Source organism: Leptinotarsa decemlineata, unplaced genomic scaffold (assembly GCF_025532065.1).
Source record: "Leptinotarsa decemlineata unplaced genomic scaffold, Ldec_3_MD MMD2_tig00000035_RagTag_RagTag, whole genome shotgun sequence".
Lineage (NCBI taxonomy): Eukaryota > Metazoa > Arthropoda > Insecta > Coleoptera > Chrysomelidae > Leptinotarsa > Leptinotarsa decemlineata.
Window position 1 is genome coordinate 18,588,659 of NW_027412540.1, and position 15,885 is coordinate 18,604,543.

Sequence of the window (15,885 nt, forward strand, 5' to 3'; positions counted from 1 at the left end):
TACATCAACACAGTGATTCAAAATGTGATGCAGCAATGTTGACTTCAAACAGTATTTCAAATAACTGCATTCAACTCTTCACATTACAATCGAGGTTAATTTTGAAACTAGAAAACTCCTTTGGAGCCACAATGATCTCAGATAGCAAGCTTATTATTATAATGTTTCAATAAACTGAATTAATCAAATTATCATGTAGAAATCTGCCCCAATTAAACATAGGATTTAGAATATATTTATATTATAGAAAAATTACATTCAATTAATATTATAGGCATTCCAGTAATTGGAATTGATAAAAATTCACTTGTCATAGTCACTCAATAACATCGTAGTCCACTCATCTGGCCAGAACATCTACGTGCTTTCTAAAAAAAGCAAGATGATTATTATAATGTTTTAAATACTGAATTATTCAAATTAGCATGTAGAGATTTTCCCCAATAAAACATAAGATATAGAATATATTAATTTTATAGAAAAATTACCTTCCATTGATATTATAGGCATTCCAGTAATTGGAATTGATAAAAAGTTACTTGTCATAGTCACCCAATAACATCGTACCTAGTCCACTTATCTGGCCAGAATATCTATGTGCTTTCTAAAAGAGCAAGATAATTATTACATTGTTTAAAATACTGAATTATTCAAATTAGCTTGTAGAGATCTGCCCCAATAAAACATAAGATATAGAATATATTAATTTTATAGAAAAATTACCTTCAATTGATATTATAGGCATTCCAGTAATTGGAATTGATAAAAACTCGTAGTCCACTCATCTGGCCAGAACATCTATGAGTTTTCTAAAAGAGACCGAAAAATCAACATTCAGTGGTACTTTTTCACTCGTTTAGCAGTTTTTTCTTTTCTTTGATTCTATTACTAAGTAAAATTGAAGCACAATTAATAGAAGATGATAACATTATACATATATTGTTTATTGTTTGTCATCAAATCAATGTTTAAAAAAAAATCTGTTTTTCCGTTAACCAACTGTCGTACCCCTACGAACGACAACCCTCAGAAGTCGAAACTTGTGCGAGCTAAGAACTAACGAGGTCTTACCTTTTAAAGTGTTATAAAATATTTATTATATATGGGTAACCCTCTTTACAATATATTCATTATTCACATACAACTTAAATATAGTTAGACTCTTCAGAACAAAGAATAAGGTGAATTTTCATTTTTCTCAAAAATACTTGTTCATCGATTTCTATTTGGTCCTCTTTAGAGTAGTCCCCGTCAGATATAAAATACTTGTGCCAGTGTTTTTCTCAACCCTCGAAGCAGTTCTGATATGCATTTTTCAGTATGTGCTTGAGCTCTCTCGTCGTCCTTTCATGGGTCTCTTCAATCTTGGGAATAGGAAAAGTCAAAGGGGGGCAAATCTGGTTAATATGGTGGCTGAGGCATGATTACGGTGTTGTTTTTTGCCATGAAATTACGAACAAGCAAGCATTATCGAGAAGTTGTTTCGCTACAATACCGTAGGTTTTCTTTGTATTGCTTCTCGCAAGCGGCGCATAACTAATACTCTTTATTGGCTATACGACCATATAGCAAAAACTCCTGATGCACTACGCCATGGTAATTTCACTTTCTGTACATTTTCAATTGTTTTGATCACTCGATTCCATTTTTACACAAAATTTTATGCAAATTCTTTGATAGGAGATAATCGTGAAACACGCAAAACACTTGCAACTTTTATGTCTGTCACCAACAAACTAAACAGCTGAAACTGTGAACATATTGTAACAATTTAAAGAATTTACTGTCTTAAACAAATTTATTTCTCACGATATTTCACCATCACAACTAACTTATATTCAACACTTAGCACTAACGCTTAATTCATCTTCACTATTTGAATTCCTTGTTTAACCGCTCGATTCGCTTTCTGTATAATTCAGACTGCCCTTTCTGAACGAGGAGCCGGCCTTTTATATCGGTAAAGGTCTACCCTAGAATTCTGTTGGGACTGGCCTAGACTTTTCGCCGTGGTTCGCGGTGAGTCATGTGTTTATTCGCTGGCTGAGATACCGGTCAGAGTCGATATCTCGGATTCGTTACAATATGTTCAAGATGATTGTACCAACATACAAAATTAAAAATCGCTAATCAAATGTATGTAGCCCACGAAATTTGAACATTCATCTTATTTTTTGAACATACTAAAAATATCGAATAGAATACATTTTCATTTTTTAGGATTATAATTACTGAATAGTATATATTTTTCAATGCATTGCAAATGTATACTCACCTTTCAATAAATTAACTTTCTTGAGTCTCTAATTTGAAGCCAATCGATAGTGATAATGTCACTATTATTATTTTTATTACTCCTGACATTCACACTGATACTGTTATTGAATATTCAGAAGTAGATAATGTTACAGCAAGTTGATGCAACAATGGTTTAAAAAAATCAAAAATCAGGCAAAAAGTGAATATCATTTAGAAAATGTATATGCTTATCTTCCACAGGGATCCGAGGGCCAAGGCAGCCAAGGTTGTCCCTTCTGTAGGGCTGAAATAAAAGGCACCGAGCAGATTGTTGTGGATCCTTTTGACCCGAAGAAATCCCATCAACGAAAAACGTTTACGACCGCCTCTGGAAATACAGGAAACATTGATGATGAAGACTTCGAGTTAGAGGTAGCAAATGATAAGTCAAGCACGAATGATTATGCTGAATAAAAATTATTTATAGAGATGTCAAACATTTTACAACGAAGATCAGATATATTTTTCTTTTAATTTCTTCATGTTCTGGAAGTTGTACTGACGTCTCTAAAAAGTTTTTATTGCCGTTCTTCTCCTGTGCCCTTTCAACTTCGGCTGTGCTTTATGTTTACCTGTTTTTCTTGTTTGGTTAAATGTGCTCATAAGTGTGTGCTTTATATAATGACAGTTGTGGGTTTCTGGAAAAACTCGACTTGCATGTTGATATTGAGATGAAAACACAATTCCAACGGCACTTCCATCAGTTAATAAAATTTCATTTCCCTGTATTCAAAATTCCATTAAATTAGTATAACGTGTCAGAGCTTCTTGATCCTAACTCTCTTCTTCATATTTACAAATAATCAAAATTTGCTGTTTTGAAGTTGAATGATTCTTATGTACCAAACTTTTGTTAACTTTAAAGCAATAGCTGGCAGTAGTTTTTCTCTAAAATTCAAGTATACGTTATAGGATTAACCAAACTCCTGTCGTTGAAAGATTCAAAATTTAATCGTAATGTTAAGAGCCGTAACAGTATTTGTTCAGTAAAATATTTGTGATATTGTTGAAAATTCCTTGAGGAAGTAAAGTACAGTCTTTCTTTTCTAGTTTTCACTTCTTTGAATTTATGGACAGAATTATAATTTCTGAAGACAATTTCAGTTGAGAATGTAAAATAAACTTTTTGTTGGCCATCACTTTTTCTTATCACGAGCTAGAAGTAAGATCATTTTCAGCCGAAAATTATATTGATATTTTATTTAAAATTTCCTACTTTTTAAAAGTTCTTGACAAAATTCATCTCTAGGTGGAAAAGTGGGTTATTCATAACAATTATTTTATATTATTCTATAATAGGGTTCAGATAATTAGGATAAAAGTTAGAGGTTTTATTTTTACTTTTAGTTGTATATAAATATATATTCCGTATTTAAATTGTATATTCTATATTACTATAAGTTTACTTTAAAGTATTATTTCCATTGTAATTTTAAAAAGGAAAAGCACTTTTCATTTATTTTATTTATAATACATTATTTCTGCATCAACTTTGTTTTATTTTATGTTGTTTCGATGTTATGTTGTTATGGCTTGTCTTGTTAATTTTTTAAGATTGCAAGCAGGTAGGTATTGTTGTTCAGCTTTAGTGACCCTAGCACCATTGCGCTTTCAGAGCTTTGCATGAATGGGTTCACAAAAAATTGGGCTTTATGTGTTACCATAACATTTCAGGTGAGTTTTTTCAGATGTTCTTTTAGATATTCACACATTTCATTTGAAAGTCAGGTTTTTCATGTATCTATTAGTGGTTTCTTATACCGCCTTCATACTCGATTTTTTTTTCAGGACGTTGGAGAGTTATGGAACTGTGCTGGCAGTAGTCTACATGCACTTTCAATAGCTCCCAGAAGTGAAATATCGGTAAGATTTGACTTCTAGTAATAATCTATTAATTTCATTTGGACTTTACATAAAATTTTAATGGTGGATACTGTGAAAATACTCCATTCAAGAATAAATAGTTGATTGCTCCAGCTAAGGTTGCTGAAAAATTCTCTGGTAGATATAGAAGAACTTTTGCAGAGATATCATCCCAACTTTTTTTTTTATGTTATTCATACTCCTACACTAAGAATACCCATGAATAGTCTGAGGAATTGGGAATAAAACAAAAGTAATCAATAATATCAGACCTTCCTTGGTCATATGTATAATATATATGATATTCGTATGTCAATTTTTGAGTTGAGTTGTCACTAACAAGACTACTCTTCTTAATTTTGAGAAAAAAGGAGTACTCCCTTTCACTTACTCCATCGTTTTTGTATCACTTACAAACAACCATATTCTTCAAACGAGATATCAGAAAGGAAAGAAGAAATCCAATAAGAAATGTTGCCAAACTCCACCATAAATTTTTGCCAATCCAAATGTCTGAAATAATGACAGCGCTTAACCTCTGTTTTCACTGGACGTTGAGTGTGTGAAATTTGTAGAAAGCAAGTACTAGTGAGGCCACAAACAGCAGCTGTTTTTGTAATCCTCAGAACTAATACCCCAAACTCAACCAACACATAGAAAAGGTTAAAAAGTAAATGAAAGTTGAATACATAGGAGAATTCTAATAGTTTAAAGAAAAGAATTCATAGACTATCGATTTATTTTTCCACAATAGTTTAATAAGTAAACAATATTGTATATCAGAAATAGAAAAAATAATGAATTCTATACCTTCTTCTTCATCTATTAATCAACTTATATAGAACATATATAGAAAATTAAAGTCATCCATATTAGTTGAAATGGTCCAAAATGAATTGAATTTCGTAAATAAAATTCACAAAACTCCGACAGTTTAGATTTTCTGGATATGGTTTCGTTTTCTACTCAAGTTCTCTCATTCGCGACCAGTAGAATTAGTGACAGTATTCAATTCTCCTTGTTTGTGATAGAAATCATACTTGAATTCACTGACCCAACTGCTATTAAAGCCCTTTATTGTTCACTGGTCCATTCACATCTGGAGTATTGTTCTTCTGTCTGGTCCCCTCATTGTGTAACTTATATTCAGAACATCAAAAATGTCCAACACAACTTTCTCAGATACATAGCATATAAATCGGGTGTTTGTTGTGAGTATGACTTGCTACTGCAATCTCTGAGCATGTCCTCCCTGGAAACTAGGAGGAATCAGAGGGACCTGACACTACTTTTCAATATTATTAATGGCAAATTCAGTTGCGCTGAACTCCTAGAAAAAATTTCTCTACATGTTCAAAACCGCTCAACTCGACAGCAACAAACATTTTATGCACCATTTTATCGTTTGAACCACACATTCAATACGATTCAAATAAGATAAGCCAATAGTAACGTTGATCTTGAGATGTTTAACATCTCCTTGCATCATTTTAAAACTCAATTACGGAATGTTTAATGTTTTAGTGTATAGTTTAAGGTAGTATATGTGGTATTTGTTTTATTGTCGCTCATTGTTTTTTGTCGTTTTATACTCTAAAATTAACCCCTTTTAAACTTTAAATTTACTCCTTTTAAGCTATCCTTAATTGCAGTTTGTAATTCATTACCTTATCTGATTTTATTTCAATTGTAATTCAACATTGTAATTTATACCTTAAATGGGCTTAAATGCCCTTAAATAAATAAATATGGTATAGCAAAACCACACCCCTTTTTTGTAACGTTCTCTTGACATTTCTACTTCTTGTATCTCAAGCTAGTGTTCTTGGAGTATATTTAACTTAATCTTCTATTTGCTTGTAAAATATATAATTAGGTACTATTTCTTCCATATTATTTATATGATTCTAGGATGAAAATATGAAAAAGATGAATACATAGAATATCTTCTTCTTTGGTACAAAGACACTTATGTGTGTAGGAACATGTCAAATTGTAAAAGTATAAAATAAAATTATTGTTTACAGAGATACATTTCTGACAAACATAAAATATTACATACTGTGTGTGTGTATTTGATGAAATTGGCCGATACTTGATGAAGAAGACGTTGTATGGCGAAACACGTGTTGCGTTTTTGTCAAATCGTTTAGTGAAAATCTCACAATAAAGCACAATAAAGTGTTTTTTGAATACGTCTGTGTGTGTGTGTGTCGGTCGATTTAAAAAGGAAGTTCACCATAGATTCATTCAACTTAACAGAGACTAAGAAGTAATATGTGACATTTTACATTAATTCACAAATAAGAACAAATACTTCTTATGAACACAGTTGGTGGACCCACTGAAGATCTTTAATAAACTGATGAAAACAATTATAACTTCATCGAAAAATGTTTCTCAAATGAAACAAAACTTGTGTATCCTCATATTCAATGACACTCTGAAAATGATTATTACAGCAGTATTCAAGCTTGAGCTGGGGCATTTTGATGAAGCACTGTTGATTTTGATAATGCAAGATGTTGATATTACAATGTGGTAGGTCTAAGTTTTCCTGATTTTTTTTTTTTTTTAGGCTTCGGCTAGTCCAATGATTTCGCCAGGAAGCAGTCCTAGATGCTTGCGCAGAAACGTGCCAGTAATTGTTCCCAGTTCACTTCCCCCACCGCTACCTCCAAGAAAAAGTTCGCCCACACATGAGCAAACAATTCTTCCAACTACATCAACCATGGGTATGCGAAACGGTGCCACCTCAAATGCGGGTTTAAGTGAAGCACAATCAGTCACGAATTTATTACAAAATCCAGTAGAAGTACCTCAAATACCAAAGAGCAGCTCGATGCTGAACATCGAGTTACATAGGAATAACAGTATTGAGCATGAAAATGAAGTTAGTTCCCCAGACACAATATATGGAGTTGTTATACAAAATTGTGATTACTATGATAGAAATGTCTTCGATTTTAAAACACCCAACAGACATCTCAGTTGTCCGTCGAACAGGAGCGGTCCTAGAGCACCAAAACCTGTAAAATCAAACACAACACCTAATATTAGCCAAACTTCTGATCCCAATCTACCTCCACAGTATGAAAACGTAGAATTAGAAATACCACCTAAGATCAAACAAAGATTCAACCCTCTGGAACGGGAAACAAATGTTCCTTATGAAAACCTCAACATGGATTACATCAAGAAGTTGGTTAGCGAAGGATATTCTAGAGATTCGGTTATAAAAGCTTTGGGGATCACCAGGAACAATGTTGATATGGCTTGTGATATTTTGCATGAGTTCGGAACAAAATTAGGATAGCAAACATAATTTTTCTACATTCAGCTTATGCATTTCAACAGCAAATTGAAGTTGTAAGGTTTAAGTTTCAAAACCCAATTGATCATCTAGGTTTAAGGATAGAAAACACCAAAAGGGTAAAAGTTGGACCTAGATTAGTCCAGTGCTTACTTCACTGGTCAATTAAGTGGTAGTCTGTAGGCAATATTAGTATAGCAGGATATCTCTGTGAATCATATTTTGGGTAATTCCCATATTTTGCTAGCAAAACAAACATTCAGAGTGATTTCACATCTTATTTTATTCATCAATGAATGTGTTGCCGATTTTTCTTTTCCTAACTAAAATATGTCTTATCAACTTTTCACATCCCACTGAGCTAGTTGACAATATTTTGAACCTATTTTTTTGAGTATTCAGCTTTCCACAATATGAAAAATGACATTAGGTCAATCGAGAATCTACTATAGTGTAAGAAAGGACAAACTGAAAAGTTCACCCCGAAGAGTTACTGCGTAAAACAAATCACTGAAAGGTTCAATTAGTCAGTAACTTGTATCCACAAATTTTGCCTACTAATTGAATAATCTATGGAGAAAAAAATCATGTACACAGCGGTCGGTAGCCAGGCGGTTCGACGTGGGTGCTTTGTGTTCACTCACTCGAATTGACTGCCGTGTTGGTCGGTGGTTCAAACCCCTGTCTGAACTATCGATTTTCACTTGCTATCGTCCAACTCGTCATAGGAATGACACGTTAAAAGGTAAGACCTTGTTAATCCCTAACTCACACAAGTTTCGACTTCTGAGGGTTGTCGTTCCTAGGGGTGCGACAGCTGGTTAACGGAAAAACAGATTTTTTTTGTTATTAAGAAAATTTACTTTTCAGAAAGTAATCCCTTACCTTTTCAAAACCAAAAAATTCACTTGTAAATGTGCCTCTATACGTTACAATTAAATTAGTATTTTAGACACCATTGGTTTCATCATTTTTTTTGCGGGCTCTTTTTCTTTATCCTTTAGTTAACTGTCCAACACTTGTAGTTACTACAAGTTAACAAAGAGTTGCTTTAATAATTATTACATACTGTCATTTGTGACACCATTGGTTTAATACATCTTTTTTTTATTCGATGTCTCGGTTGCTGTTCGCCGACTATTTCAACAGAATACAATCTCTCTTTCATAAAACCTCAGAAGCAAAAGTGAATAGGGTTAAGGATCTTCTAGACTTCTAGCTGGTCAAGAAAAAGGTGCATCAGGGACATTCCCAATCCAATGTTCAGTGTACAGACCGAAAAGATATTCCCTAAATTCGTTATTGAAATGTGCTGGAGTTCCATCTTGTAAATACCACACGTTTTGCCTCATTTCTAAATCTACCTCTTCCACGTAACGCCTTCAGCTGCTGCACTATTCCCTTGGCATTCACCTGTGATTACCAGAATTACAGGTAATTATCTGAAACCTTGTTTACTTACCCAAAATTAAATGCAAATCTGCCATTTCTACGGATGTATAAACCATGTGCAGAAATTTAAATTTTTGTCAACACTCTTAGAATGTGCAATAATAGAAAACTTCAATTGACAGTATATAATTGTTGAAGCAACTGTTTGTTATTCATCTATAGGATCTACAAGTGTTGAGCCAACTAATGAATTTTTAAAGGATATTGAAAAAAAGCCTGCATTTTGATAAAAACTGGCTTTTCGAAAAAGTGCTACGAGGAATCAAACCGATGGTGTTTCAATATTAATTTGATTCTAAAGCTTGGAAAAGTTTGGGGGTTATAAGGGTACAATACCCCCTAAAAATTTTATGGGCTAAACAAATTTCATGGTTTTAAAGATGCTCTTACGATAAGCAAACTTCGGATCCATTTTCATTACGAAATGTTGAACAGTGAAATATTGGAAAGAATCGATTTTTATTTTGTGCTGGCCAAAGGCTAACTTTTTTTTTGTGCACATTTGCATTAGGGTAAGTTGTATCTAGTCGAGTTATTTTTGACCCCAGTTCAATTTATGACTTACCTTTTTGTTACGCCCTGTATATTTTTTAATCATAAAATAAGGAGTCCACGTGACAACGTTGTTTTTCCAATTCAGAAACAAATACTAAAACTTTCTACTTGTTCAGAGATTTTCAAAATGTTTATCATACTTGATACAAATTTGGATTATGCACACTCTTCAATTTACATTATCTGCCACAGAGCTAATATTAAAAATTACGAAATACTTTATGGCTTAGGTGTACTTTTCAATATCAATAATTTGTGAAGCTGATTATTTCATAATATAGTGAGTGGAAAGATATTTTTACTCTAATTTGTTTTGAATGTTCCCCAGGACAGGGCCCCCGTAAGAGCTATTGGTGCCTGTGTGCCGAAAAGGATTTTGGCGTACTACTTTCTACTAATACTTAGATATTTTTAAAAATATGCATTATGCAGATACTTCTGATAAAAAATACCTAGGTAACTTCGTTATAAAATCAAAAATGATAGCTAGGTACGATAGAAAAATACAAAATAGCTATTGTAGCAGCGATATTTTCCGCTAATATCGCTAGCCCAGACAATCTTTCTTGAAGCATTGTCGATCTTAAATAATTTTTGATGATTTTTAACTTTGAAAAAGATCGCTCGCTAGACGCTACAGATACACGCAATGTCAGAAGAATTCTCAGTGAAATATTTAAGTTTGGAAGGGTGGAGATTGAATTGTTTTCAAATATATATTGTAAAATACTTAAGAGGTCAGTATCATCAGGTAATGTAACAAATTCAACTTACTTAAGTAAAAAGCAATTTGTTCGAGCCCATTCACTTAAACCCTTTCGAAAATAAAGACATAAACAGTATTAAACTAAGTTGATCTTATAGCCCTTAAAAAAACCTAAAAAATGCTTTATTAAAAAGATCGATAGCATAAAAACTAAGCGAATCATTAATTAATATTATTTTTTTAAACTCGTACAGGGTCTTTGACTTTTTGACTATATTTATGTGCTTCCTAGAGCCTTTATTATGTCAGAAAAAAATGTTTTATGCTCATATTTGTTTCCCATTTGGACTATTGAAAATAAATTATATTTCTTCAAATTGTTTCCATGGCTTTCTCTGCAATTTATTTAAGCTAATATAACTTGAAAATTTAAAAACAGCTCACCCAAATGCCCAAATTATATCAACATATATATTTTTCAAATCAAACAAAAAAGGGCTTTCATTTTAGCGCATAATATACAGGGTGTTTTATTAATGTGGATGATGCCTATATTTTTTCATTTTCGATGCGATTTTGTTTTTATCTTATAACTTCAAAAGATAATATAGGAAAAAAACCTACAACTTCTGCTCAAAACATTTTTTTCTATCTGACATAATAAAGGCTCTAGGAAGCACATAAATGTAGTCAAAGACCCTGTACATGACATTTCAATTAATAAAAAGATATTTGGGTAAACAAAAAATAATTATAACCAGTATCCTATAAAGGGTTAATATTGATAGTATAAATTAAAGTAGGGACCACTTACCAATTTATAAAAAATCAAACCGTTGAAATTGGAGTCAGCAGGTATTCAGCATTTGATTTTTTAGAAAAAAGTAGTAAACAAAATATACAACACAACACTTGACAAAATAAAAAAAACTTTAAATGTAATAATTAATAGGATAACTTATTTTTATGCACTTGTTGCACGGTCCAGTGAACTAACAGGTTTAAAAACGCCTCTGGCGATGCATCATCTCTTTTATACCGCTCCGGGCATTGTCTAAACAGGAAAAATCACCGTCTGACATGTTCTCGCAACATAGGAATCGGCAGTAATTTGATGATAAACTAATAAAATTTCGTGTGTATTTATACCTAATCCTATTTAATTTCTCAACTTTTATTTTAAAATCAATTTTTGTTTTTTTTTTACATAATTGCAATTTTTGACCCTAGATTTTGGCGCCCCTAAAGGATGGCGCCCGTGTGCATTGGTAGCGGGGGCCCTGCCCCAGGATTACTTCCCATATTCAAATTCAGAAAATTGTTCCCAATGGGTTTCAAAAATTTCAACAATAGCATTCACAATTTTTTTGAAAAAAAAGTGTGTGATACGGATATAAATAATGTACATGATTGCAAAGACCAATAATTATAGAAATTTTGGAAGGCATGAATAGTGGAGGTATAAACACTTGGTAATAGTATGCACAATCAGGACAAGAGTGAAGGTTGTACAATAAAACTCAAAATTTCAGGTTTCGGGAGACAAACTTTTCGTTTTGAGGAACTACCGTGATGACTATATTTTTTCATGATCTATTTTGAACACTTATTTACCACTGTAGTAAAATTTTATCTTAGTGATCATTGGGTTCTTAAGGGAACAGGGTAGGTAAAACTTCATAGATTTACCACAATTGGTGATTGAAATACAACATCTTAGATTTGATAATACAGGCAAGAGATCAAGAAGAATATATTCAAGAAACACTTTATTGTGGAATTTTCAATAAACAGTTTTTAAAAAACGCCTGAAGAAGCTATTGTATAGCGAAACACGTGTTGCGTTATCTCACTGTAAAGTATTTCTTGAATACGTTACGATTTTCATCAAATATCAGCCGATTCCAACACATGTATCAAGCAAAATATTTTCTATATTTGATGTGCAAGATGACGTTTACTTCAACATGCTAATAAAACACAGTCAAGTATCAGTTTCAAAACAATGTCTAGAGATTATTTTAAGATTTACTCGTTCTTCAATTTGCCCTTGAATATGCATAAGCAATATTTTTCCAATTCTACTTCTGAAATTATCAATGTAATTCAAATTTTTGGTGAATGTTTCCGAATTTCAATCTGGTAATACTGAATTGCGATAGATTTGGGGTATATAATTTTCATAGTGGTTTAATAAGAGTAAAAATTATTTTTACATTGAAATGGTTGAGTATGTATACTTATGAATGAATTTTAATTTATACTATTAGGAGATTAATTGCAATATTGGTATGCTTAGTAAGTATTACGACATATCTTATATTGGGTGTTCCTACAATAATAAGCCCTGTGATTATTTTTACGAAGGTATCAATTCAAAATCAAAACTGATTGTCAGAGAATATATATTGAAAAATTGTAGAGAAATGTCGGCATCTCTGTCGTTGTAAGTAATATATGTTACATATTAGTTTTTATTGCTTCTTAGATAACTAACAAAATGTCAATTTCATGTGACTTTTGAAAAACAACAATATTTCACAATTTAACGCTTCTCTTGCCTGCATTTTTTTTTTGGGTTACCACTGGTTCACTTGAATTGCTAAGCTTCCCTCCGTTCTTCTATGAGATTTAGCAATAATTCATTATCTTTTCATCTTCGAGACTCTTCCTCTATATCAACCATAAATCTCCACATATATCCTCGTGACACCAGTTATGATTTGTGAGGATTCAGAAATAAGCAAAAGTCAAAATGATCAATTATTGAAGAAGATGATGTGTCTCCAAGTGCTGAATAAATTCTCATAACAGCAATATCTCTGAGAATGTTTGAAAAACCGACAATCTTTAGATGAAGTATTTTGATTAACTCAAGATAAAATCCAGAAGAACAAGAGTGTCTGAAAAGTGTCAACAATAATCATTAAGAGTGGTTTGTTACCTCCATAACAGTAGTAATGGGTGAAAGGTTAAGTTTCCTTTCTTCAGCATTCCGAACTTGACAACCTTTTCCTACAGAAACCAATGATCTGTCTTATACTCCTTCATGACTGCAGGTGAAGCGGAATTACAATTCTTGACGGACTTTAGAACTAAAAATTATGAATGGATTGGCAACAAATTTGTTCCGGTCAAGTACCATAGATAAATGATGATGTGATGAAACATTTTTTTGTATCACACTCCAACACCTACTGTTGGCCTGTTGGTATCATAAAAAGCCACTCCTAGGGATAAGGAACCAATCAAACCAAGTCTTATGTGCCCCCTGGGTATTTGACTGTTTTCACTCCAAAAACGTCTTTAACCAAAGTTTCCATCTAGACTAAGAGTGAGTGAAGTGAATTTTTGTATTTTTTTGTTTTGTATCTTCCCCAGCCACTTTAATACTTTCTTGAAATCTATTCAGATTTCTTCATCATAATTAATAATTTCATAGGGTTTTTTTCAAATTAAAAGTTTATGGTATTCATTTCATGAATGTAAAATGTATCTGTTGAATACACTTTTCCCACATCTGATCGAAAATACTGTCTCTTGACGCATCATCAGAAGATTAGTCATATTCTGATGCTAACTTGGTAGCGAAAGGTGCATCGAGAGATAGTGAAAAGTGTTTTTATATATAAATTAAAATCCGCCTACTTTGTGTATCAAATATACAGTAATACTTGACAAAACTCAAAATTACTATCCGAAATTATATAGAGAGGCAATAGAAATTCAAATTCAACAACTTGAGTATCAACTCTGGCACTGCGACCGTTATCACATCACCTTTGATAATGTCTACCGCAGTAGTCGACGAAACGTCAGGCATAAAAATCCTCAAACCACGGCAAAAAAACTGAAAAATAGCTTTCACACAGTAGAAACATAGTATAGATTTGGTTCAACTGACTTTCACACTGTAATCACTGCCCTGGAAAGTTGGCAAGTTTACGTGAATCCACTCTTGTTAATCTATCATATAACTATTTTGAAGCATCATAGAATCATTCCCATAGCAAATCCAAATATATCTTTCATTTTCACTTGTCTAAAATAATGTTTTTCTGTTTCGGATACTGGGTCTTGTAGAGACAATATGTGAATGATACAATAGTCTTTTGAAAATGATCTCAGCTATTGGCCCTCTTGAATTTGAATTTCTTTTTCGAAAAACGCACTGACCCGTTAGTAGTTTACTATTCAGGATATCTTCAATTGATAATGAATGAAGCATTATCTTTGGTTCCCCCATAGAGATTGACGAAACAATTCATGTGGTAGAGTTTACCAAAATAGATCTTGAAATATTGTTCAATGTAAAATTTTAGCTGACTATGACTCATTTAATGATTGTGAAATAATTTTTATCTTTTCCTCTAAAAAATAATAAAGGCTATTATTTCTGAACACCCCCTTTTCAAAGCCCTGTTCAAGAAATATACGCTTCAATTTTATCTACTAATACTAAAACAAAAGGCTGATACAATTATTGTTGGATACTGATAGTACAATGTATGCATGAAATAAGGGTTTAAAGGAACTGCACTTTCTTGCAGTTCCTAATGGTTTACTACTAATTCTCACTAATTTTTCATATATTATAATATTTGTATATATATTATATGATTTCCTCAGGAACTGGCTACCAAAGTCTGTACATATACTGATAAAAGTTATTTGTTTTTTATTCCTGTAAATATTTTGCCATGCGAGTTCTTAAGTAGGATTCAAAATAAATTATAGTCGAAATGTAGTTGTTTTTTTATTTTTAATCCTTGCTTTTAATTTAGGAATCAGACGTTAAAAGGTAAGACCTCGTTAATCCTTAGCTCGCACAAGTCTCGACTTCTGAAGGTTGTCGTTCGTAGGGGTGCGACAGCGGGTTAACGAAAAAACAGATTTTTTTCAAACATATCAGATGAAAAAGATCTTTACACAGTAATTTGTACGGCATTTACAAGAAAAACTACAATATGGTTTATTTTTTTAATATTCCCAATATAAAACAAAAAATAACTTTTATAAATATCAACAAAATATAACAAAGTAAGTACACATCTGAGTTAAAAAATATCAATAAAACAGTTGATTAGTTCAGTAAATATATTTAAATTACCTTTGCTTGCTGTCATCTTTCCGAATCTACTTCAGGTAAGTGATAATCTTTTGTAAATTATTTTGAAAGATGAAACTGCGAAATTATTGCTAATTTCTATGCCAGTAAAATAAACATTATTTCTTCTCTGAACTATTCACTGGTATCTTGAGAGCAGATGACTAGCACAAACTAGGTAATTATTTGTTCGAGGCATATTTCCAGATGCTGATCTGCCGGTCGTTCACATGAAAATCATTAAACGAGTCTCATTACTAGCATCCTCTTTAAAAAACTGTTGTTTTTTCGTTAAGTCATAATATCAAATGGTGGGTTTTTGTAGCAGTATCGAGAATATTTTCACTTATCGATGAGTTTTTCTTCATTCTACCAATCTAGCCCAAATTGACCCCGTCATTTGCTTTTAAATATTCTGAAAGAGCAATCATTCCAAAACTGCCAATCAAGTATAAACTGCCAGGTATGCTTGCCAATAACTTGTACCGTTCCTCTGAAAAATCAAAATGTATATGAATTCATATAAAAACTATATAAATTCAAATTGTAGTTTGTATATTTTTATTAAAACTAATAATGATAATAATACCT

At 32.2% G+C, this 15,885-nt stretch overlaps 2 protein-coding genes across 3 annotated transcripts in view; one reads left to right on the forward strand and one right to left on the reverse strand.

Annotated features, from left to right (window-relative positions):
• The window catches only part of Cbl (E3 ubiquitin-protein ligase CBL), a 74,589-nt gene extending 58,833 nt beyond the window's left edge, over positions 1 to 15,756 (forward strand). The window contains exons 5-7 of the mRNA XM_074171983.1: positions 2,500 to 2,670; positions 4,087 to 4,161; positions 6,740 to 15,756. Coding sequence (XP_074028084.1) covers positions 2,500 to 2,670; positions 4,087 to 4,161; positions 6,740 to 7,477 — 984 coding nt within the window. The 3' untranslated portion in view covers positions 7,478 to 15,756. The remainder of the gene's footprint in view (positions 1 to 2,499; positions 2,671 to 4,086; positions 4,162 to 6,739) is intronic.
• Positions 15,154 to 15,885, reverse strand: part of LOC111512372 (Glycerol kinase 2) — a 32,965-nt gene continuing 32,233 nt past the window's right edge. For both annotated transcript variants that reach the window (XM_023168491.2, XM_023168483.2), the window contains exon 12: positions 15,154 to 15,787. In XM_023168491.2, coding sequence (XP_023024259.2) covers positions 15,672 to 15,787 — 116 coding nt within the window. In that variant the 3' untranslated portion in view covers positions 15,154 to 15,671. The remainder of the gene's footprint in view (positions 15,788 to 15,885) is intronic.